The sequence below is a fragment of the Tamandua tetradactyla genome, chromosome 5 (assembly GCF_023851605.1).
Source record: "Tamandua tetradactyla isolate mTamTet1 chromosome 5, mTamTet1.pri, whole genome shotgun sequence".
In the NCBI taxonomy this organism is placed as follows: domain Eukaryota; kingdom Metazoa; phylum Chordata; class Mammalia; order Pilosa; family Myrmecophagidae; genus Tamandua; species Tamandua tetradactyla.
In genome coordinates, this window is record NC_135331.1 from 69,171,327 (window position 1) to 69,198,284 (window position 26,958).

The 26,958-nt window shown below is 39.2% G+C and overlaps 1 protein-coding gene across 10 annotated transcripts in view; it reads right to left on the reverse strand.

Moving 5' to 3' along the window:
* Nucleotides 1–26,958, reverse strand: part of PLD1 (phospholipase D1) — a 231,700-nt gene that overhangs the window by 147,287 nt on the left and 57,455 nt on the right. For all 10 annotated transcript variants that reach the window (XM_077161036.1, XM_077161038.1, XM_077161035.1 and 7 more), the window contains 2 exons: nt 2,598–2,788; nt 2,254–2,381 (listed from right to left, as the gene is read on the reverse strand). In XM_077161036.1, coding sequence (XP_077017151.1) covers nt 2,254–2,381; nt 2,598–2,757 — 288 coding nt within the window. In that variant the 5' untranslated portion in view covers nt 2,758–2,788. The remainder of the gene's footprint in view (nt 1–2,253; nt 2,382–2,597; nt 2,789–26,958) is intronic.

Consider the following 26,958-nt stretch of genomic DNA (forward strand, 5'->3'; position numbering starts at 1 on the left):
ATGTCCTTTTTGAAGGTTTTGAAGTTCTGAAATTCTGCCATGCAGCTTCTCATCTGTGAAACTTCAGTCAAGTGACTTGGATTCTATCAGAGACCATTTCAGAAGAATTATTAGAGTTGTTTGGAACTGGAAGGATAAAGAGATTTCCTATAAAGGTGTGGCAGGGGTAGCCAGGGACTCGTGATGGCAGTTGTCCCTAGTCCTAAAGGGACAAGAGGCAGGACGAGTTGCTGGAACTAGGAGAGAACCACGTGAAGAGGGCCACCTGGGAGGAGTGGGGTGGAAGGTGACAGCTTTGGTCAAAGGGCACGGCAAGCCCAGGTTGACCCCATTCTCCTACCTGGGGAATCCATTGGCCGAGCCCTATCAGAGGAGAAAAGCAGAGGAGCCTAAGGGGCAGAGAGCAGGTAGAGAAGGTGCAGAGAGGACCTGGAGGGGCAAGCAGAAGATTTCTAGCACAGGGGTAATAACATCTATCTCATAGGGTGGTCATGAGTGTGAAAAGAGAAGTGCATAGTGATGGGCTGGCATACGTATAATACGTTTAGTAATTAGAAAAAGTGTCATTCTGATTTATCTGGAATCACATTCAAACTGCATGAACTTAGTTCAGCTCCCTCAGTTAACACTAGGATAAGGAATAATCCTTAGCTTTCCCACATTAATCATCTAAACCAAGGATTTATTATTTAAAGCAGATGTAATATTTAAAGCAGATGTAAACCAAACTCATTTGCCTAACTGAAAAGCAAAGAGAATCCTGGTTTAGCAGCTTAAGTATTTGTCATCATGAATAGCTTTAGGGCATATCTAATTACAACAATATTATATATAATTATTATTAATAAAATCCTCACAACAAGCCTAACCTATGATCCATTAATCAGATGAGGAAACTGAGGAACAGAGATGTTAAGGAACTTGCCTAAGATCACAAAGCAAAAGCAGGAGTTAAGCCAATGCCATTTGGCTCTAGAGTTTGTACATTTAATAACCACACATGAATACCTTTCAATCTAAAAGCTGATGAACAAAATAAAAAGGCAAAAGTCATTTTAGAGATATGTCTGGGGGCGTTGTGCTCAGTGATTTAAGTGAGACAAGTGAAGGGTACACACCACAGTGGGTAAATCAGCTTGTGTATAGGCAGGTCTAGACACAGCACTAGGAAAAACCAATAAGAAACCAAGGCTCATTCCAGCCTCCAAAACACAAGAGAAGGGAAGGCAAAGCGTAGCCCTAACTGAAACGCTATTCCATGTTTCCTTTGAGGTGGGAGCCAACAGCAAACTGACTCTGCTGTGGCTGGAGCTTTACCAGAAAGGACAAACTCACCATCTTGCAGCAGCTTCCCATACCCAGCAGATGTGAAAACTGCAAAATTCAACACGCTGCCCTAGCGGCTACTCTCAGCACACTCTGTGTTAGAGGGTACGACTTTGCTCCAGCATTGTTCCAGGGCTCAACCAGAAAATATATCACCAGAGCCTAAAGGATGGAGAACTGGGAACAAATAAGAGGCAGACTGTGCTAGCAGCATTCCCTCAGCAGTACTTTCAGAAAACGGTACTGACCAAACCAGCAGCCTGGCACTCCCATACCAAACTCTGAAATCTGTGCTATGACTAATCGTTGTGGTGTGCTTTGAAATGTATTGCTTTTTTTAATATATGTTATTTTTCACGAAAAAGAAAAAAAAGTCAATTGTGATGATGAATACACAGCTATGTAATGATACTGTTAACCACCGAGTGTATGTAAACATATAATACATATGAATAAAATTTTTTTTTACTTTTTTTTAAAAAAGCACACACACAAAAAAGTCAGGTAGTACCACTGTTTTCTTGCCCAACAAGCATTAGGAAAGCTAAACTTTCCCTTGACCTATACCTGCCATGCGTGTGGAATGCCATGCCCCAGAAGTGCAAATTAAACAGAAAACTGGGGATAGTGGAAGATCCCTATCTTCCATAGGGGAAGAAACGGCACTTGGTGATTTATTAAACTGACAAATTGCCTTTCAAAAAAAAGGACATACTTTCCACATGAGGACAGAGAAGTATGAGAATAAGTACAAAATGGGGAAGGAAGCACAAAAGTGAGAGGTGAAGCGGACTTGGAAATGATAGATAAAACAAGAAGACAAACAAAACTCTAAAACATGCTCATGACTGGGAGGAAGAAAAATGAAAATCAGTGCATTCAATCACACATGTCGACAAATGAAATGAGAGCCAAAAACGTCCTCACCCTGGTGGTCGATGTGAAGCGCTCGACTTCCAGAACGCGCGCTTTTACCGGACAGCCGGAGAGAAATGTCTGTATATTGGGCTCCTTAAATCCTTGAGTGTTATAAATAGCCGAGAAAGGGATACACACTAAAAAATAAATAAGGAAATAAAGTTATTGCAAGAATAGGTGATGCCAACATACTTGCATTTTGCAGGCATTAAGAACAAGAAAGCGGTCTCAGCCCGGCATGACGACGGCGAACGGATCGGTCATTGGCTGTCAATCGGCCGGTCATCGCCCCTGCCCCGCGCCCCCCAACCCCGACGAGCGCTCCTCTCGACACTCGGATCGCCAGTCTTTACCTTCCTGCGTCTTGAGCTCGCTGGGAGACACATCGCAGTCCACCTCCTCTCCCTCGAAGTGGAGCTCCCGCGTGTCCAGGTTTTCTATCAAATTGCTCATGTCAGCAGCGATTTTCCGCAGAGCGGAGGTATTCACTCGGGGCTCATTTTTCAGTGACATGGTGACTTCTGGCAGGGTACAAGTCAAGGGGCTGGGAAAGAAGAAAAGGGTTATGGGGAAGTCAACTCGCTTTGTGTGAGTCCCAGTTATCCCAAACAACCTGGTAATTTATTTTCCTGTTTAACATTCAAAGTATTCCTAGTTAGTAAATTAAACTGGAGTGAGGCATTTAATCATCGCTGAGAAAGAAAAAATAAACAAAACGTTGAATAAATGCCAACATAGCTCTCATCTAAGTTTACTAATTTGGGTGGAGATGAGTTTGGGAAGGCATTTGACTCTCACCTTTGATAAACACATGGAAAGAAGAAAACCATATAAAATAAGTAACTTCTATGTTTTTTAAAGAAAATCTGGGGCATTTTACAGTGATTTTAAGATGTGGATTTAAAAATATTTTTCAGTTTTCAACATTTGTAGGTGATAGTCCAAGCAAGGTGTATGCTTTTTGAGAGATGAGGTCTTGTCCGTGATTTAACGTGAGTGAAAATGAGGTATATGTCTTGAAAGCAAATTGATTAATATACCTATTCCAAATGATACCTGCGATACTGGAATTACATCTCTCCTCTAAGAAAACTGGTTCTGTTTCATTCTGATATCTAATAACACAAGAAGTTTTACATCATTACCCAGAGAAGAAGAGTTCATATAGATTTTGTTTTTAAAATACTGAGATTTAAACCTTGAGCACTGTCATCAGAATTGGATGAAGAGTCTATATTCATCCAATGTAGATATAATTGCTCCATTACAACCAGACTCTAAAATGGAAGGGCCCTCATAACATAGCCTCTTCAGCACATGTTCATTTATCACTTCAAGCCACAAATATTTACTAAGCATCCACTGTGAATGAGATGCCATGAGATGATGTGTAAAGATGAGTAAGGCTGGTCCCTGTGCATCAGGAGCTCCAGATGCGGGGAGGGAGATACGCTGCATAACTCAAAGTCCATCCCTGACCTCCTCCAGGAGAATGGGGGGGGTGCTGAGGGAAAGACACTTAGCTAGGTTCTTCTCTCCCATAGGTGCTGGCAGTGAGTCAAGTCGCTGCAGGGGAAATGCTCAAAGAGAGCCTCACACAAACTTGGGCACCCCTTATTGTACCAACTCAACGAATCTCAAACGTACACTGCTATGTCTGGTGGAAAGAGACTTTAGAAATCAAGAGGTAGGGGCCAGAGAGGATTCTTGGCTTCACCAGATATATGATATATATATAATGAATATTCCCAATTACATATATTGAATGTGTAATCGATATGGTTTCTTTCTCCCTGTTGGCTGTAAGGAGCTTGGAGCCAAATTCGTAGAGTACCAAAAAACAAAATATAAGGCTTTGCCAGAGGTCCGGTTTCAATTTCCGGCACCTACTCATGCAAAAAAAAAAAAAAAAAATTTAAATAAGAATATCCTTAGTTATCTTGCTTCCCTTCAACTTTCTCTCCTACTTATACATTATATTGTAATAGTAGTTAACATATACTGATTGTTTAGTGTGTTGTATGTATCCCATAAGCTGTGTGTACTCCCCAAAACATGTTCTTAAATCTAATCCATTTCTGCAGGTGTAAACCCATTATAAGTAGGATCTTTCGATGAGGTTACTCCAGTTGTGTGACCTGTTTCATTCAGGATAAGTCTGAATCTTCTCACTGGAGTCCTTTATAAATTGAATGAATACAGAATAAGAGTGGGAGAGAAAGCCACAGAAGCTAGAAGTTGCGATGGATCCCTGAAGAAGGAGACAGTTGGAGATGCCACATGTGTCCTGCCATTTGGAGCCAAGGACCACTGGCAGCTGGTCTTGGGAAGAAAGCATCATGCTGTTGGTACCTTGATGTGGACATTTTCAGGGCCTCAAACTGCAAGCTAAGACATTCCCATTGTTTAAACCAATATTTCATGGTATCTGATTTAAACAATTTAGGAAACTAAAACACTCAGTATGCGCCTGGCTTGGTGACAATTCCTGATACACATTATCACATTTATCATCAATAATAAATCTATGAACATTTGTCATTTCCATTTTTCAGATGACAAGAATGTGTTATTCCCTCTTTACAGATAAGGAAACTGAGGCAATGGGAGATTAGGTAACTTTACCAAGACTTTAGGAAGGGATAGAGCAGGGATTTGAGCTCAGGATTCTCTCACCGAAAAGCTGATTTCACAACCATGGCCTTTAACTTGCTATATATTTTAAGCATATATGTAAAACCCTTTGGAATAGATGGAGTATTCATAAAAACAAGTGTCCTGGGGTCAATCCCTTTCAGAGCTGTTTCTAATGGAAACAGTGAATAACATTAGGCAAGCTGTTTAAACTCTTGGCACCTCAGGTTCCTCATCTATAAATTAGGGAGGTTTAGCCATATCATCCCTAGAGTACCTTTAACATGCAAACTTTGATTGTAGGTATTGACTGCTATAAAATTGTTCAGCTTCCTCTATTAATTTTAATTAAAATTGTAATTAATTTGACCATTCTCCTGCCCCAAGAAATTAATCTAAACAATTTTTCATATTGATAAAAGAAACAAGTGGCAGAATGTTTTCTAACCTGGAAAATTTAATTGAGGTCTATTCAGCCTCAATCACCCAGCAGCATATTGAAAGCCTCTGCCTCCAGTCACAAGTAAAATATTTATTTCCTTCCATTCAATTGAAAAACATTTATTAGATGCCAAACATGGGCTAGTCTTTGCTTTATTCAAAATACATGATAATGAAAAATTCAGAGGAAATGAGACAAGGAAAAATAAGTAAGAGATTACATACTACCACTGCCACTTGTTAATTTTTAAAGCCTTTAGGTATTTTCTATTGATTAAACCGACCATTGCTTAACTCTGCCAACTTTCTCAACACAGCAAAGAAAAACAAAGGTTATCCCAAATGATTTGCCTTTTGGACAAAGTGTTAAATATTTTTAAGGTATGATCGCTTTAACATATACAGAGACTGGAGCAATCTGGACATTGTACAATAATTGGGATAAATAAGACAGTGCCACTGGATCAGGCTAAAACAATATTTTATTTCAGATAAAGAGAAAAGAAGCACATTAACGTTAGACACTCTTAAGGAAGAGAGAGAAAAGAAACAGAAAGGAGCCACTTATTAATCATAGGTGTTGACTATAAGCTAAAGCATAATTTTAGCATCACAAATACTGCCAATGACCCTAGGTTAGCATAATTATTCTAAGAGATTTAGTTAAATAGTGTGCACAATGTCACCCAACTTAGAAGTGTCAGTATGTGATTATACAGCACATTTGTCTGGCTCCAAAATCTCAGACTTGCTTATAGAGGTTCTTAATTGTTGATCTTATTTTATGAGCTTGAATGTCTACAGATTAATCTTTTATAGGAAGTTTAAGTTCCTGAAACAACAAAAGAAGCCCTTTACTTTAAATCACCATATCTTGGAAGGGATCATACTAACCCACTGTCATTATAATTATGGAAATGGCATATTCCAGTGCTTCTTGAATTTCTCATAGCCTTTTTTTTAATAGCTTTCACTGTAAGATCACAAGGAATTTCAATGGACCCAAAGGGTTTGCAGATTTGTCCATGTTTTTGTGAAATTTTGCTTTTAATAATAGAAAATGAACCAAATTATTTTTCCATCACTGCCTTCATTTGATTCCATGACTTTTCATCCAGCTATTGTGTTGCTAGTTTTATTCTTGAATATTCAGCTTCAAGGCCATCTACATCTTATGTGTCAAACCTTCCCTTATTAGTCAATGATTTCTCTCATCTAAAATAATCTATGATGGTGAGTGAGCAACTTTCACAATTACAGCCTACCAGCAAGGGGATAAGCCTTTAGTGTTTACACTTGAGATAATGTCATTGATTTTGTTACATTCCTTATGATATTGATTTTGTCACATTCCTTATGATATTATACTACAAGATCTTTATCACTTTCAGTACCAGGAAGAGATGATGCTTGTGGAGAGTTAGCCGAAGCTGTGTTTTATTTCTATTTGCATCTACATCCAGGAAAGTAAACAGGTTTTTTCCTCTGGTTTTGGATATTAGTATTAAAAATCTTCGCAGGAAATATAACTTGCACTTATTCAGTAGTGAAAACAAACACTTAGATTTTTCCTGTGTTCTTAGTTTTCAACAGGAGATAGGGACGTAGAACCTCATAGAGAAGTAGTTATTTTCCTTTCCAGTATTAAGTACAGAAACTGCCTTTGCTAATACCGACTGAATATGGACTGTACCCCAGGTACTGAGCAAAGAGTTTAATTGCATGATCCCATTTAACCCTCACTACAACCTTATGAGTTGGATCCCATTGTTATCCCCATTTTTAAGACCAGAGGGTTGAAGAGGTTAGGGATTTGCCCAGGGCCACAGGCTGGGAAGTGATGGAGCTGGATGTGACCTCAAAGTCCAGCTATTTAACCAACTGGAGGTGGGACTGGGTAAGGACAGAGGGCTGTACACCTGGATATTTTTAGACCTTATTTTTTATACTCTTAAAACAATTGTAAAAAGAAAAACAACATTTACTCTGTAAAGATAATTATGATTTACTTCCTGCAAATTTATATATGCAAGTATAATATGCAAAGTACCCCCCCCAAATTTTTCCCATACATTATTTGTGTTTACCTAGAGAATAAAGGCGCTGGATGTGTAAGCTGACAATCATATCCTAATGTATGAATGGGAAACAAATTATAATTAGATAATCTAAAAAGAAAAACTGTTTTGTGGGGAATTTTTTGTTTTCCTGGTTTCTTTTATGATGAAATTAATTGGAGGATTCATAATATATAGCAATCCAACACATATTATACCTCAGTTATCTGTCTGGAACTGACTTGAGGTTCCCTGAAACGCATAAAATCATAAATGTGTATTCAAGTACTGAGCTCGTTCTCTAGTGACATAATGTATCGTGGATAAATACTTTTGAGTTTAGCTGACTTTGAATAAAGAAAATGATATCACCACATTTTACATTCTGGACTATATGTTTTAAGAAAATAGCACTTTTTTCTAAAAATGCTTGGTGTTTACTTGGATCTTTGATTTTTTCTTTTTTTTTAAACATTAATTTTACAAATATCAAGAGGGCCTATTCTGTGCCTTGGACAGATAATTAAATGTCATTGGTGTAGGGGAGAGGCCAGATGGCCCAGGTTTGTCTTACTCTTACCAGCAGTGTAAAGTGGGGTTCAGCTGTGTCCTCTGTGAAAGGAAAAGAGCACCCCTAGGAAGCTGTGAGCAGCAGCTGTGATAACAGACACACCCCTATAGGCTAAGGTAATCGAGGTGTGAATAGCACCCAGAGGCTAATTCAATTAAAGGATGATCCCTGAAAAAATAATGTTGAGAGTTTCTTTATTCTACCATTTTTCAGGTCTGACACACTAGGAAGTGTCCTGCCTTTGACCTCTGATTGAGCTCACAAAACTATCTAGCACCTGCTTTTCTGGCTGGCCTACTCTAAGAATAGGGTTTTCCCATTCAACCAAACCTGAAATTTGGGGACCCTACTATAATACTTGCAGAGAAATAAGGAAGCCTTCCCTTCCCCAGATGCCAACAATCACTTGTGTCAAAAAACAGCCAGACTGGATGAGTGCCCTTTCTTTCCCTGCAGGGCACATGGGTCTCACAAGGCCCCACCACCACCACTGGCCTCAGCAATGCCTCGCCTGCCCACCCCACCTCAGCTGCCCCTCCCCTCGACTGGCTGTGCATTCCTTTCTTTGCATCCTCATGGCACTGGGCACTTGCTTCCATGACATTGGCTCCCGTTCCCTTTTGGCTCTAAGTGCCTTTGGTGACATTGGTGGAAGCTATGAACCCACAACCCCTGGAAAAACGGACACGTGCTCACACATCAGCATTTTGCATATGTTTTAATGAATTTGTAGGTGTCCCTTCAAGACCCTTAGGTGAAGAAGCCCTGTGCACCGAGCTGCAATCCCGTGCTGACACTCCCCTTTTCCTGCAGACAGGGACATTCCAGAGGGCAAGAACTACAGCCACTCTCGCCAACACCCAGATAAACACCTGCTCAACTCATGGGCTTCTTATGAGTCACTTCATGCCATCCTCTTGGCTCTTTGATGGAGGCACTGCCAGATGGCCCACTTCACAGCTAAGGAGACAGGCTGAGTGAGGTGACAATGTCAGAAGGTCAGCACACCAGTCTTAACCCAACTCGAGCTGACCCCAGAGCCACCCACCTCTTCTACCTCCGTCTTCTATTTTCCACATGACAAGAAAAGGAGGGGTTCTGCCACCTGGGGTCATGGAGCCCTTCTCCTGCACAGAGCCTTTGAGTCCAGACATGGATTCTTGATATTCACAATAGTTATGTCCCCTGGAGTCATCCAGACAATGAATTAGTGAAAACTGAACCATTGTCCTTAGGGCAAATAAAAGTTCAACTCTTGGGAGCCTCTGGTCACAATTAAGATATAACCTTATTTTATGTGTATTGCCTTTTTTCGCATGAAAGTCAACATGATATTTGTAGCCACTTAATTTATAGGTTCGGATTTGCAGACAACACAGACTTCAGTGATATAAAGACAGATTTTATTAGGAAAGTAATTAAAAGAGCTTTCAAAAATAAGGTACAGTTGCATAACCAGATAAGATGGCACCAACACCTGAAGAGAAGTGCTGAGAAGTCTCGGAAGCAGCATTCCAATTCTCACTAGTAAAAATCCACAGCAAATCATTCTTTTCCCAGATAAGATTCTGATGAGATGCTCTCTCTTTCTCATAAGATTCTCTCCTCTCTTCTTCTTCCTTCCTCTTCTTCCTCTTCTCCTCTACTCTAACTGCTTGCATGCAGTTGTTATGATATCTTTACACAATAGTGGCCAAATTCCAATTAGCTTACGTGACTGGGCCCAGTTTGGTCCTCTGGGAACTGGCTAGGGACCAAGAGGAGCTTCCTGGGACCTAGATATCTTTATCAAAGATATTTTTATCCTCCTTCCAGGAGGATAGCCACTCCTCCCTGCTAGAGTGCACATTTCAACAGTTTCTTACCAAGGTCATGTAATGGCAGCATCAGTTGAACAGAACAGACTCTACAAATTTATCTTTCCCTTACACCTTTATCATCTACCTTTTATTTCCTCCTTAGAGCTGCATGTAATGATTTCCAAGGAAGTTTTTTGTTTCCCCCAGCCTTTTAGAAACTGCCCCAATGGAACCCCATCTACAAATAGTTTCATGGCCTTCAAAATATTTTAGAACACTATTTAAACAAAGCCTCTGAAAACAAACTTAAGCAAGTTTAATAATTAATTGCATCAGGTGACAGGTAATTAGAGCTCATTAAGTAAGGCATTGATTCATTGACGTTGAACTTACCGCGGAGAGCCCTATAACTCAAGCTTGACCAAAGCTTATCTAACGCAGGTATTTTCTGTGAAAGGCACGTCATAGCCTTCTTGCATGTAGGAAAACTAGACAGCACTTCAGCAAAGTGCTTGGAGCCAGTTTAAGCAGTGAAATCACAAAAAAAATCACAAAAATGCAAAAAATGTTTGGCACTAAATATACCGTGAAAAGAACACTTGTTTACAGTATGAGCTGAGACAAGAAAGTAGAGCATCGCCATGTTATACCTCAACTGGGACTGTGCATATCGGTGGCTCTAACTTTTTACTGTTCTGCACATTTCCACAAGTGACCCAAAAAGTGCAGCAAACAGTGATTTGGGGGTTATGGATACATTCTAGCAAGTAGGTGGATTTGCAAATACAGAATCACCGAATAATGAAGATCAGTTGTACTCCTGTGGTTCCAATAGATGGAAATTTGATTCCCAAACACTGTCTTCTCTCTGAGCTCCATTTCTAAGCTCCATTGTTGTCCTCACAGCCCAGCAATCCTCCCTACTTACCCTTCTTAACTCTGCTTTTCTGGCTGAGGCATCGAGACTGAGATGATGATGCTAAACAAGCTGGACTGGTACCTACAGAAACTACATTATCTCTCTTTTGCCTTTAGCTAAAAACAAAACCAGATCTACAAGTACATGAGGCAAAATACCTACATGACCCTTAAAATATTCTGTAACTTCTGTCATTAGCTAATTTCAACTAGTACAGCTACTAGTTGTAGCTATCTGGCAGCCAGGAAATGAACACCTGTCGTTTATCGAGTGCCTCCTCTAAACACACCGAAAGGCACATTGCATGCATTCTTTCTAATCCTTCCAACAATGTCATTTTAGGATACAGGATTCTAAGCCACCACAGCTTGGCAAGAACAGTCCTGCCAGGAGGGCTACTCCAGGTGCACTGAGCCCCAGCTGCCTCCTGGGCCTCTGCCACCTGCTCTACAGGCATCACCTGTGGTAACTATCCTCGCCTCTCTCCGCAACCTCATCGGCTAGCTCAGCCTCCCCCAGGTAAGGGCCTGGCCTCGGTACAGCCCTCCTGGCATGCGGTACACAGCAGCAGCCCCAGCACCCAGGTGTGACACGACTGTGGCCAGAATCGCAGAGGTCCGGCTCTCCTGCCGATTCTGGATTCAGATGAAGAAATGCACCAGGGCTGTGGGATCTGACGTCCTTAGAACTGATGCATGTATGGGCCTGCATGCGGAAAAGCACCCAGAGAACCGAGTAGCACAACCTGTGAGACTGGGGGTAGCTACGAGCTGGCAGATGTACGCCCCTCCCCTCCCCTCGCCTCCTGGCTCTGCCTGTTCTGAATCACGAGGGAACCACACAGCCCACCTGCAAGATGTCCGCGGGACCAGCAACTGCCTAGCGGTTTGGTAACACACACCTCTACTCTTTTCCTGCCTCACTTCTCTTCTTCTCTCAGTCTTGTTGCCTTGGAATTGCAACTACTAAACCCTACTATGCAACCTCAAGGCAGGCTCTGGTATTCAGAAAACTTGGGTTAAGATAGCTTTGGAAACAGGAGTCCAGGTGTGCTCATTCCACTGAACCGTCCTGCCTCCTGCAGACATCCATTTTGTCTTGAAGTCAGCAACGATAATAAAATGTAAACTTGCCTGGTGCTTACCATGTGCCAGGCAATGGTGGTGTTTTGCACGTATTAACACCATCTACCCTGCTGACAGTCCTATGAAGTGGGTACTATTCTTATCCCCTTTTTTACAGACAAGGAAACTGAAGCCACAGGCAGATTAAGTGTCTTGCTCAAAAACACACAGCCACTTAACAGCCGCATCCTCCCTGGCCACTGGGCACCCAAGTTCACAGGCACCAGCATAGCGTCCTCCACCTGCGCTGCCACCTGCACTGCCACACACCACCACACTGTTATGACCCACCATGCCCTGCGTCCTGCTCCACATCCATCCCACAAACACAAGGCTTTAGACTACTGAAGAAAATCAACTTCCAAAGTAAAACAATCAAGATATTTACATGCCATGAAGACAGCAGAAGATCACTAAGCATATCACAATGCAGACAGATATAGCCCTGCCTAATGACCAAATTAAAACACCAGAGGAGACACAAGACATTGGAACAACTAATTAAAGATGTTCACATAACTCTACTAAATAAAATAAATGGAATGACTAATGACATAAGGGAGATCAAGAAGACACTAGAAGAGCATAGAGGCATTTGAAAGAATAAATAGAAAAATAACAGATATCAGAGAGATTAAAGATGCTGTAGACCAAATAAAAAACATACTAGAGCCACACAACAGCAGATTTGAAGAGGTAGTAGAAAGAATAAGCAAACTGGAGGACAGGACAACTGATTTTGAACACTCAAAACAGCAAATGGCAAAAAAGATGGAAAAATTTGAACTGGATCTCAAGAAAATGATGGACAAAACAAAGTGCACAAATATAAGAATCACTGGTGTCCCAGAAGGAGAAGAGATGAGTAAAGGGCTAGGAAGAGTAGTTGAGGACATAATGCGGGAAAACTTCCCAACCCTCATAAAGGATCTAAATATATAAGTCAAAGAAGATCAATGAACTCCAAACAGAATAAATCAAAATTTATTTGATTTATTCCCCAAGACACATACTAATCAGACTGACAAATGTTGAAGAGAAGCAGAAAATTCTGAAAGCGGCAAGAGATAAACAATCTACTACATACAAGGGTAACCACATAAGATAGAATTCAGGCTACTCACACTGAGGCGAGAAGGCAGTGGTATGATATATTCAAGATCCTGAAAGAGAGAGACTTCCAGCCAAGAATTCTGTACCTACCCAAACTGCCCTTCAAAACTGAGGCAGAGATTAAAGTTTTCACAGACAAACAAATCCTGAAAGAATTTGTCAACAAGAGACTTGCCCTACAAGAAATACTAAAGGGAGGGAGTTCTGCCAGCTGAAAAAAAAAAAGACTGGAGAGGGCACATGATTGAAGAGTACCAGCAAGGGTAACTTAAAGGATAAAAAGAGAAAAAGGGGAAAGAACATATAGATTTGACAAATAAAATCCAGAAGATAAGATGGTGGAGTCAAGAAATGCCTTTTCAGTAACAACTTTGAATGTTAACGGACTAAACTTACCAATTTAAAGGTACAGGTTGGGGCAGGCCACGGTGGCTCAGCAGGTAAGAGTGCTTGCCTGCCATGCCCGAGGACCCGGGTTCAATTCCCCGTGCCTGCCCATGTTTAAAAAAAAAAAAAAAAAAGGTACAGGTTGGCAGAATGGATTAAGAAATATAATCCAGCTATATGCTGCTTACATGAGATTCAACTTAGACACAGGATACAAATAGATTGAAAATGAAAGGATAGAAAAAGATGTTCCAGGCAAGTTGTAACCAAAATTACACAAGCACTTAATGGGAGTCAACTGTGTAGTTTATTCCTATTTTCTTTACCTCGACTCACCTAGACACGGCACTTTACTGCTCAGTTTCCTTGTCTAAAGCAGAAAATAAAATACCTATTCTACATCCATAAGTGGTTGTCTGTGCCTAGGACTCTAGGATAGATGAGTTGTTGTTAGACACATTTTGCTTTCGTCATTACTAAATGAGAGAGAAAACAGCACATTCGACGCACCTGGAAATGCAAGTCTCCCCCACCTGTCTCAGGTATTTAGATTAGGATCAAGAACTGACATCTAGGTAAGATTTGTTCCTCCTCTATTCATGACAATAATAATAATAAAAACAAACTGTATTTGAAGAGAAAGCATAAGAGGGCCCCTCCTGATTCCAAAGCTTGTTAATAAGTTTAAGTATGAGTGAGAGACTATACAATCACTGGTGTGACTTAAATAAATAAGGATACAGAATTCTTTATAAAAAAGAAGATAACATTGCTAAAAACTGTGGTCAGTCTTCTAAAAGTAACATTCTTCCATGTTAAATGAATAATCCTTTTCATTTTGGGGGGAGCGGGCAAGAACACAGCATGCGTGCATGCATCTTGGAGACAAAGATAACGGCAGTGAATTTATATCCACAGACTTTATTCTGGCAGACAAGTTATGCTAAATAAAGTGATATAAACACTTCTCTCACTGAAGCGGTCTTAGACCACTTATGATTCAGTGGGAGAGCAATAAATGAGCAAAACTAAATAAGTATTTTTCTCAAAATAAGGTCAATCTCTTTTGATATGACTGAAAATCCTTTTATTTCACTGGTTCCAAGTATCAAATGAAATCACTTTTGTTGACGTTGTTGACGGAAACACACGCTAGCCAAGAAGACGTAGTACGCATCAATACAAAAGATTGAATCGCATTGTTTCTACTAATAACACTCCTTCTTTCTCTCAGAGCTGGTCTTACATCTTATGGTGCCCGCCCCATTAGCTGGAAGATAATAGAACCTTTCTCAGTCAGTACCGAATCCTCAGTCAGGATTCCTCCCAGCTGTCTAAAGTCTGTGGTGCCTTTACTTGATAGCTCCTCTCGTAAATGAGCTAAGGGCCTGTGTCAGGGTGAGTCTCGGCAGCACAGTGTTTTCAGTGATAAACCAAGAATGTCATGTAGGAGAGGAATGAAGCAAATAGGTGTGAACCCCTCAAGACACTCTCCAGGGCTAATGGGCTCTCAGATTTTGTCACAACTGCTGATTAACAGCAAAGTCTCCATTTCTTTCCCCATTATGCTTTTGAGGCGGCCTGAAATCTGAGTAGCCTTATGTCAAAACATATTCACATCTCTCTAAGCCTCAGTTTTCTAATACGTAAAACAAAATTGTAAGGGTTACATTAGAATTATAAGGATTAAAACATATAAAGTAGGTGGCTTAGAGCTTGGGATATGACAGATGCTAAAGTATAACATTAGCCCCAGCTGCTCTAAGAGCTGTCAGACCTCTGCCCCAAGTCCATATTTCCATACCAGAACTCACTTCCCTCCTAAGCACATGAACTAGCAACTATTTGTATTTTGGGATAATTAGAAAGACCTAGATCCTGGGGATGACATGATGTGCCCCAATATACAGAAAACACTGCTACCAACATCTGGGAACCAAATGGATTAAGCTAATATAGAGGTCCTCTTCCAGGACAAACATGGAATTGCTGAACAAAACATATTTTTAGGACGTTTTAGGATAACAGCAACAGCAGCAACAAAAACAATTAAGCTCCCCACTTTCCGAGAGTAAATAAATCGATTAAAATCAGATGGTTATGCTGGAGCTGACACTGGATTAGCTCACATGGTTTTGATATTGGATAAAAGCTGTGGGATTATAGTTTTATCCCCTACATGACTATTAGGAGACCTGGTCCCAGGACTGTGGGAAGCAGGGGTCTGGAAATAAGGCTCCTACAGAAAGCCCAGAGCCTCAAAGAGTCGCCCTATGTGTTTAAAAAAGACTAGAAGAACTTCACCCAGAAGCTCTGGGAAGAACTTAGACACAGTTTGGTAATCACAAAATGAGAAACTTTATATTAAAATTATCGTAAAAAAAGGGCGGGCCACGGTGGCTCAGCAGGTAAGAATGCTTGCCTGCCATGCCCGAGGACCCGAGTTCGATTCCCGGTGCCTGCCCATGTTAAAAAAAAAAAGAAAAAGAAAAATTATTCAGGATCACACCTTCCATCTTTCAGTAATAGAATAGCTCCTATTGGATCAACCATCCCACAGATGCCAACTGTAAACTCTGGACAAAAATTTAAAAAATAACCACATGAAGAAAGTTAATGAAGGAGAGTCTACATTTGGAAAAAAGGCATGGTATCACCATTCTCTCAGGTCCTAGTCAATGCAAGTGAGGCAGCTAAAACCAGAAAATCCATACTCACTTGAAGAAGCAGAGAACAGACTTAATAGCAATCAAGCAGCTGGAAAGTGAGGTAGGAAATACTGGAAAGGAGAGAGTCCCAGAAAGGGAGCCCCCAAATTTGTATAGGCTAATATCAGAATCATGCATATGTGGGGTACACCCCAAAGCAGCCCAGTAGTACTAAAATAAACCAAGTGGAATATGCTGCTGTCCATAGCAAGAGTTTAGAATGTGAGTCTAGACTGAAGAAGCTGGATACACCCCAAGCAGAAATAAATACAAAGAAAATCACATGTAAAAACCTCAAAGTCAAGCTGCTGAAAAATAAAGAGAAAAAGCGAATCTTGAAAGAAGCCAGAGAAAAATTACTTATTTCATTCAGAAGAGCTACACTGATGACCACTAACTTCTCATTAGAAGCAAATGGGATGCCAGAAGACAGGGAGAAACATCCTAAATCTCAATAAATATGAAACTGAATGAACAAATAAATGTTCCATTCCCCAAACTAATCTATTAATTCAAATTGCAACAGAACATTTTCAGAACTTGACAAAATGACCCTAGAATTCATAAAAGAAAATGACAAAGAATAGTAAATAAGCCTTTCCCTACCAGATGTCAAGAATTATTATCAAACTGGAGAAATTAAAAGAGTACAGTATTGGCACAGAAATAGATAGGCAAATAACACTGAAAAGAGAACCTAAAGAGAAACCTATGCATATTTGGGACTTTGGTATATGGAAATGGAATGAAAAAAATTAGTGGTGAAAGAATGAACTAGTAGCAATCCATAAAGATATGTAAAATAAAATTAGTTTCCTATCACCTCACAGTTGCTGTAAGAATAACTTCCATATATATTAAGTCTAAATGTGGACAAGAAAAAAAATTAAACTTTAGAATAAAATAAAGAAGAATGTCTTTATGACCTCAGGATCAAGAAGGAAATCTTAACGATACATAAAAATGCATAAATCATAAAGGAAAAACTGACAAATCCAATACATTAAATGTAAAACTTCTGTTAGACAAATGGCAACAAAGTTAATAGAGAAACTCAGATTGGGAAAAGACATGAAGAATATATAAAGAACTCCTATAACTATATCAGAAAAAAGTCCAAAGCACATTAGAAAACAGGCCAAGAATATAATGGCATCCCATTATGCAGGCGATAACGGAGATCTTGGGGAGAGCCACACCCAAGAGGTGTGGGATTTAGTTTATCCTCCAGAGCAGCTAGTAAATAGCCAGGAAGAGTACAGAACAACTGCTGGGGCCACATCAGTGACCGAACATACAGCATACCCCAATCTGGACCAGCTGGACTGGCTGCAAGCCCCCCAAGAACCATGAGTTCCCCAAGCCGCGGCAGCTGGCACCCCTTCCCCACAGGCTGCTTCCCAGAGGGGAAAGGAAAGGGACTTTACCAGCAGCAGGGGCTGAACCCAACCAAACACCAATTGTGGAATTAATTCACAAATTCTGACTACTAAAATTAGGCCCCCAGCTCAGCTGAACCTCAAGTAAAAGCAGAGGTCACTGGTTTTTGCCCCAGCGCAGAGGAGGTAGGGCTGACAGAAAAAGAAAAAAGAGAAAAAAAACAGGGTTTTTTTTTGGATCTGAAAAGGTCTGGCCCTGCAGGAAAGGAGGGGGCACATAGGACCTGGAGATACACAGAGCAATGTACCAACTTAAGCTCTTGATTAGCAAACCCGAGGAATGGGGTCCTGCACTGAAAAGGATTTTTCTTTTTCTCTTTTGTAGCTATGTTTCTATAGATTGATTACTCTTTGGATATAGCTGCAAGATTTCTTGGGCTCAACTGCCCCAGGCATAGGCAGAAACAAGCTTTTTGAGAGCTTCTCTGGAGCCTGTGTCTTCCCCAAGAGAGGGGTGGGGCCCAGCTCAGGTGGAATCCCTCCTTCAAGGACTTCAGACCCCAGCATTTGGAAAAGTGAAGCAATTAAAGCCAGCCTACAACCTCTCCTCTGTCTCCACCGTGTCCCTCACAGGGAGAATCTGCTGAAATTAAAGGTACCGCATCACCTTATGCTGGTGGGACCCACAGCAGCAAAGCGCCACATACTGGGCAGGATAGGAAAAATGCAGAGTCCAGAGATTTTATAGGAAAGCCTTTTAATCTGCTGGGTCTCACCCTCAGGGAAAACTGATGCAGGTGACTCTTTCCTCCTGATAGGAGACTAGTTTGGTCTGGGAAAACCTGACTGGGGTCTATAATACCTAAGTAGACCCTCCTAAGGTGTTGGGGACAATTAAGGTAGCATGTATAAAATCCACCCTCAGCGATGCCGGAAACATGCAACATGGCCGCCAGGGCTGAAACAAAGAACAGCCTAAACTATAATCAGCCTTCTTCACGGAAGTAATAGTAGTTCACGCCTAAAGTTTGCGCCAAAAGTACTAACCGTACATCTGCCCTCCACCCTAGCAACAGCAGTCACCAATCCCAAGTCATCCCTTTGTCCTTATTCACCCAATCAGAGATCGTCACCTATTCCTACTAGCTACCCCCTCTCCTAGAGTATATATATACCTAACCTTTTCAATAAACTTTTGCAGCTTGATCAGAATATTTGTCTTGCTGTCGTTCTTCGCGTCTCTTTGTCCCATTTCATTCTTCCCTCACAGGAGTTGGAGCTTCGGTTGATTGTCCCACAGGCCGGGACACTAAGGTGTGGGGGAAAGGCACCATACAGGCAGGGTAAGAAACAAAAAAACAAGAACTGAAAAATTCTGATCTATTAAACAAAACCTAAGCTAGAGGACTAGAATAAGCTGAACTGAATGTTAAAGAACAGATAGACAACAAAGTCATCCAGCAAGAAAATCCTAGGAAAACAAAAAGTGAAAACAATCTCCATAATAAACTAATTAAGGTAATTAAATGTCTGGATGCCAGCAAAAAATAACAAATCATACTACAAAAACTGAAGAAATGGCCCAAAGGAACAAACCAACAATTCAAATGAGATACAGGAGTTGCAACAATTAATTCAGAATGTTCGAACAGATATGGAAAACCTCAGCAAAAATCAAATCAATGAATTGAGGGAGGATATAAAGAAGGCAAGGAATGAACCAAAAGAAGAAATTGAAAGTCTGAAAACACAAATCACAGAACTTATGGGAATGAAAGGCACAGTAGAAAGGATTAAAAAAAAAAAAAGGAAACTACAATGTCAGATTTCAAGAAGCAGAAGATAGGCTTAGTGAACTGGATGATGGGACATCTGAAATCCGACAAGCAAAAGAAAATATAGGGAAAAGAATAGAAAAATATGAGCAGGGACTCAGGGAACTGAATGACAACATGAAGCACATGAATATACATGTTGTGGGTGTACCAGAAGGAGAAGAGAAGAGAAAAGGAGGAGGAAAACTAATGGAGGAAATTATCACCGAAAAGTTCCCAACTCTTATGAAAGACTTAAAATTACAGATCCAAGAAGTGCAGCAATACCCCAAAGAGAATAGATCCAAATAGACGTACTCCAAGACACTTACTAATCAGAATGTCAGATGTCAAAGGGAAAGAGAGAATCTTGAAAGCCGCAAGAGAAAAACAATCCATTACATACAAGGGAAGCCCAATAAGACTATGTGTAGATTTTTCAGCAGAAATCATGGAGGCAAGAAGACAGTGTGATGATATATTTAAGATACTAAAAGAGAAAAACTGCCAACCAAGAATTCTTTATCCAGCAAAACTGTCCTTCAAAAATGAGGGGGAAATTAAAACATTTGCAGACAAAAATTCACTGAGAGAATTTGTGATCAAGAGACCAACTCTGCAAGAAAACTAAAGGGAGCACTGGAGACAGATAAGAAAAGACTGGAGAGAGAGGTGTGGAGAAGAGTATAGAAATGAAGACTATCATTAAAGGTAAAAATTAGAAAAATTAGATATTAGGCAAAATGGTAGAAGAAAGTATTGCCCATACAGTAATAACACTAAATGTTAATGAATTAAGCTCCCGAATCAAAAGACATAGACTGGCAGAATGGATTAAAAACAGGACCCATCTATATGTTGTCTACAGGAAACACATCTTAGACTCAAGGATAAACATAGGTTGAAAGTGAAAGGTTGGGAAAAGACATTCCATGCAAATAACAATCAGAAAAGAGCAGGAGTAGTAACTTCCAACAAATTAGGCTTCAAATGTAAAACAGTTAAAAGAGACAAAGAAGGACACTATGTATTAATAAAAGGAACAATTCAACAACAAGACATAACAATCATAAATATTTATGCACCAAGCCAGAATGCTCCAAAACCCATGAGGCAAACACTGAAAAGAGAAATAAACACATCTACCATAATAATTGGAGACTTCAATTCCCCACTCTCATCAATGGACAGAACATCTAGACAGAGGATCAATAAAGAAACAGAGAATTTGAATGATACAATAAATGAGCAAGACTTAACAGATGTACATAGAACATCACACACCACAACAGCAGGATACACCTTTTTCTCAAGTGCTCATGGATCATTCTCAAGGAGAGACCATATGCTGGGTCACAAAGCAACAAATTTAAAAAGATTGAAATCATACAAAACACTTTCTCAGATCATAAAGGAATGAAGCTGGAAATCAATGATAGGCAGAGGGCCAGAAAATTCACAAATACACGGAAGCTCAACAACACACTCTTAAACAACCAGTGGGTCAAGGAAGAAATTATAAGCAAAATCAGTAAATACCTCGAGGCAAATGAAAATGAAAACACAACATATCAAAATTTATGGGATGCAGCAAAGGCAGTGCTAAGAGGGAAATTAACTGCCCTAAATGCCTATATCAAAAAAGAAGAAAGAGCAAAAATCAAGGAATTAACTGCCCACTTGGAAGAACTACAGAAAGAACAGCAAATTAACCTCAAAGCAAGCAAAAGGAAAGAAATAATGAAGATTAGAGAAGAAATAAATGAAATTGAGAGCATGAAAACAATTGAGAAAATCAACAAAACCAGAAATTGGTTCTATGAGAAAATCAATAAGATTGATGGACCCTTAGTGAGGTTGACAAAAAGAAAAAGAGAGAAGATGCAATAAAATAAAATCAGAAATGGAAGAGGAGACATAATCACTGACCCCACGGAAATAAAGGAAGTAATGAGAGGATACTGTAAACAACTTTATGCTAATAAACTAGACAATGTAGATGAAATGGACAACTTCCGAGGAAGGCATGGACAACCAACATTGACTTGAGAATAAATAGACAACCTCAATGAACCAAACACAAGTAAAGAAATTGAATCAGTCATTAAGAAGCTCCCCAAAAAGAAAAGTCCAGGACCAGATGGCTTCACATGTGAATTCTACCAAACATTCAAGACAGAATTACTCTTCAAAAAAATTGAAGATGATGGAAAGCTACCTAACTCATTCTACAAAGCCAACATCACCCTCATACCAAAGCTAAACGAAGATATTACAAGAAAAGAAAGCTACAGACCAATCTTTCTAATGAATATAGATGCAAAAATCCTCAACAAAATTCTTGCAAATCGAATCCAGCAGCACATTAAAAAAATTATACACCATGACCAAGTAGGATTCATCCCAGGTATGCAAGGATGGTTCAACATAAGAAAATCAATTAATGTAATATACCATATCAACAAATCAAAGCAGAAAAATCACATGATCATCTCAATTGATGCAGAGAAGGCATTTGACAAAATTCAACATTCTTTCTTGTTGAAAACACTTCAAAGGATAGGAATAGAAGGGAACTTCCTCAACATAATAAAGGGAATATATGAAAAACCCACAGCTAGCATCATCCTCAATGGGGAAAAACTGAAAACTTCCTCCCTAAGATCAGGAACAAGACAAGGATGTCCACTATCACTACTGTTATTCAGCATTGTGTTGGAAGTTCTAGCCAGAGCAATTAGACAAGAAAAAGAAATACAAGGCATCAAAATTAGAAAGGAAGAAGTAAAACTCTCACGGTTTGCAGATGATATGACACTATACATTGAAAACCCTGAAAAATCCACAGCAAAACTAATAGAGCTAATAAATGAGTACAGCAAAGTGGCAGGATATAAGATCAACACCCAAAAATCTGTAGTGCTTCTGTACACTACTAATGAACAATCTGAGGGGGTAATCAAGAAAAAAAATCCATTTACAATTGTAACCAAAAGAATAAAATATTTAGGAATAAATTTAACTAAAGAGGCAAAAGATCTATATGAAGAAAACTACAAGAAATTGTTAAAAATAAATCACAGAAGACCTAAATAGATAGAAGAGCATACTGTGTTCATGGATTGGAAGACTAAATATAGTTAAGATGTCAATTCTACCTAAACTGATTTACAGATTCAATGCAATACCAATTAAAATCCCCACAACTTATTTTTCAGAAATAGAAAAACTAATAACCAAATATATCTGGAAGGGCAGGGTGCCCCAAATAGCTAAAAGTATCTTGAGGAAAAAAAACGAAGTTGGAGGTCTCATGCTACCTGACTTTAAGGTGTATTATGAAGCTACAGTGATCAAAACAGCACGGTACTGGCATAAAGATAGATATACTGACCAATGGAATAGAATAGAGTGTTCTGATATAGACCCTCTCATCTATGAACAATTGATCTTTGATGAGGCAGTCAAGCCAACTCACCTGGGACAAAACAGTTTCTTCAATAAATGGTGCCTAGAGAACTGGATATCCCTATGCAAAAGAATGAAAGAGGATCCATATCTCACACCCTATAAAAATTAACTCAAAATGGATCAAAGACCTAAACATTAGATCTAAGACCATAAAACTGTTAGAAGAAAGTGTAGGGAAATATCTTATAAATCTTATAATAGGAGGCGGTTTCCTAGACCTTTCACCCAAAGCACGAGCACTGAAAAAAGAAAGAAAGAAATAGAAACTCCTCAAAATTAAGCAATATCATTGCTAGGTATCTACTCAGAGGACATGAGGGCAAGAAGACAAAGGACATTTGCACACCAATGTATATAGCAGCATTATTTACAATTGCTAAGAGATGGAAACAGCCAAAATGTCCATCAACAGACAAGTGGCTAAGCAAGCTGTGGTATATACATACAATGGAATATTATGCAACTGTAAGACAGAGTAAAGTCATGAAGCATGTAACAACATGGATGGACCTTAAGGATATTATGCTGAGTGAGATGAGCCAGAAACAAAAGGACAAATACTGTATGGTCTCACTGATGTGAACTGACATTAGCGAATGAACTTGGAGAATTTCAGTTCGTAACAGAGACCATCAGGAGATAGAAATACAGTAGATATTGGGTAATTGGAGCTGAAGGGATACAGATTGTGCAACAGGACTGATTGTAAAAATTCAGAAATGGATAGCACAATTGTACCTAACTGTAATACAATAATGTTAGAACACTGAATAAACTTGAATGTGAGAATGAGAGAGGGAGGAGGCCTGGGGGCACAAATGAAATCAGAAGGATAGACAATAAAGACTGAGATGGTATAATCTAGGAATGCCTAGAGTGTATAATGACAGTGACTAAATGTGCAAATTTAAAAATGCTTCTGTATGAGGAAGAACAAAGGAATGTCAATAATGCAGGATGTTGAAAATACGTGGTAATTAATATTTTAAAACTTTAACCTATGTGTGAGACAAGCAAAAATGTTTATTTGGTACAAAATTTATATACTTATTAGTGCATTTCTTAATACAATTTATGTGGACAGCTTAATCAAACACCATAGTACTTGGAAACTTGTGTAGGGCATGAGATTTTGTAGGTTTGTCCAGTGTGGTGCCCAGATAAATCCCAGGGCGATTTGAACAGTGAGTAGGGAAGTATTTGCAGAGTCCCCTAGGGGGAATGATGAGAAGGGGAAAAATTCAACTGCCCCAAGTGGAGAATTCTTGATATTCTCACAGGCAGCTGGGACAGCAAAAGCAATAGGCTGAGCCTCCAATCTTGGGGTTTGTTCATATGAAACTTAATCCCGCAAAGGGTAGGCTAAACCTGCTTAAAATTGGGCCTAAGAGTCACCCCCAAGAGAGCCTCTTTTATTGCTCAGATGTGGCCTCTCTCTCCAGCCAACACAACAAGCAAACTCACTGCCCTCCCCCTCTCTATGTGGGACATAACTCCCAGGGGTGTGAACCTTCCTGGCAATGTGGGACAGAAATCCTAGAATGAGCTGGGACTCAGCATCAGGAGATTGAGAAAATCTTCTCAACCAAAAGGGGGAAGAGCAAAATCGGACAAAATAAACTGTCAGTGGCTGAGAGATTCCAAACAGAGTCGAGAAGTTATCCTGGAGGTTGTTCTTAAGCATTAAATAGATATTACCTTGTTAGTCGAGATGTAATGGAGAGGCTGGAGGGAACTACCTGAAAATGTGGAGCTGTGCTCCGGTGGCCATGTTTCTTAAAGATAATTGTATGATGATATGGCTGTTGCAGTGTGACTGTGTGGTTGTGAGAGCCTCCTTTTGTCTACTTTATCAATGGGCAAGTAAAACATATGGATTAAAAATAAATAAATAATAGGGGGAACAAATGTTAAAATAAATTTAGTAGATTGAAATGCTGGTGATTGGTGAAGGGAAGGGGTAAGGGGTATGGTATGTATGAATTTTTTTCTGTCTTTTTATTTCTTTTTCTGAACTGATGCAGATGTTCTAAGAAATGATCATGATGATGAATATACAACTATGTGATGATAGTGTGAGTTATTGATTATATATGTAGAATGGAATGATCATATAAGAATGTTTGTGTTTCTTTGTTGCCATATGTTTGTTTAAAATATGAGTTATTGATTATATAACAAGAACAGAATGACCATATGATAAGAATGTTTGTGTTTGTATGTGGTTATGTATCATAAATAAAAAATAAATTAATTCAAAAAAAGAAAGGAGGGGTAAGGGGTATGGTATTTATGAATTTTTTTCTGTTGTCTTTTTATTTCTTTTTCTGAATTGATGCAAATGTTCTAAGAAATGATCATGATAATGAATATGCAACTATGTGATGATCTTGTGGATTACTGATTATATATGTAGAACGGAATGATCATATAAGAATGTTTGTGTTTCTTTGTTGCCATATTTTGTTTAAAAATTTTTTAATTAATAAAAAAAAATTTTTTTAAAGAACATATTCAGGCAATTTACCAAAGATGAATTCTGAATGACCAATAAATCTTTAAATATGCTAAACTTTTCCAATAATCACAGAAGTCATATTAAAATAATGCAGGTACCATTTCACATTCATTGGGTGTAATATATAAAGGTAAAATATATGGATAATACGCAATTGCAAGTCTGAAATTACAGTGTATTAGTGAGGTAAGAGATCTCTCATGCACTGCTGGAACTGGCATACTGTAACCCTTTGGTGAAGAATTTGGTGACATCTAGAAAACCTGAAGATGGCATAACCTACCATACAGTAATTCTTCCTCTAAGTATATTCACAAAGAAACATCCCCACGTGGGTATAATAAATCATCTATGAATGGGCTCTGAAGCACTGTTTGTAAGAAAGAAACTGGACAACTTAACTGTTTATCAGAAAATGGATAAACGAATTAAAATTTATATATAGATATATATGTGTGTGTATGTATATATATATTACTGAAATACTGTACAGCAGAGAAAATAAATGGAACAATATTACATGAATCAATATGAATAAATCTCAATGCAATGTTTAGTGAATAAAATCAGCTTATAGTTTGTGTTTAAGATTTTAAAAACATAGAGCAATCCTGTGTGTTGTTGTCTGTGAACATAAACATATGTAGAAGTATGACATAAAAAGCAATTAAGGAAATGATAAACAACAACCTCAAAAGAATGGTTAACTCTGGGGGTGGGGTGGGAAAGGAATTCAATTAGGATGGGTCATAAACAAGACTTCAAAATGTATCAGTAACATTTTCTTTCTTTCATATTTTAATAATCTGGAGGATATATGTTTAAACCATAAACCTTAAGTTAAATTTGAATTTTACAGTATTAAGTTTTTATTTCTTAAATATTAACCTCTATATTTTCAAAATATTTCATTTAAAACAAAACAAAAATACTGCTACCAAACATACATGACATTTGACTACCATTATTAGAGCTGATGCTGGCTTATGATTTTTGCGTTACTTGCAAAAAATAAGCAATAAGGGGAAGTCACAGACACACACTCAGCGGCCATCTCCCAGCCTTCGCCCACCCCTCACCCCCCACCTTCTTTCAGTCTATTTCCACTCTGCAGCCTGGGGAGATGTCAGGTCTTATGAAAAGGCCTAACCATACCGTAAACCCTGAAACCAGGAACAAGCAGCCCTAACTGCTGATCAGAAAAGGAACTCTCGGTGGCAGGGCCCCCTCCCCTGCAGTATATAAATACTTAACACTCAAATAGTGCAGGGTCTTTCCTCTTCGACGTGAAGTGGGGAGTGTGGAGCTGCCAACCACCGATGGGGACCTGAGCAGCTGGCCTCCCCAGGAGAATGAACACAATTGGATCACTTCTTCGGTTCTTTTGGACCCTATATACTATGAATGGAATAAATTGGTCGTTTGCTGAAAGTTTCCATTGTGCCTGCAAACTGAAAGTGCAAATGTCCCTCTCTTTCAACAGACAACATTCTTACCTTAGATCCTTTTACTGGTCACATCTTGATTTAAGACTCATGTTTCTCCCTAGACTTAGTGTTATAAAATATATAATGATACTCACAAAAGTATCTATGCTATGAACTTATCATTCCCTGTTACATAGTTTCACTCACAAATCACTTACAAGAAGTTCTTAGCAACCACATATTAGAAAAAGACAACCAACCATCTGTATCAATCATTTCAAGACCTCAGTCATTTGTTCACTCTGTAACATGATGACAAACAGAGTCACTGTTACATAGATGTGGGGCTGGA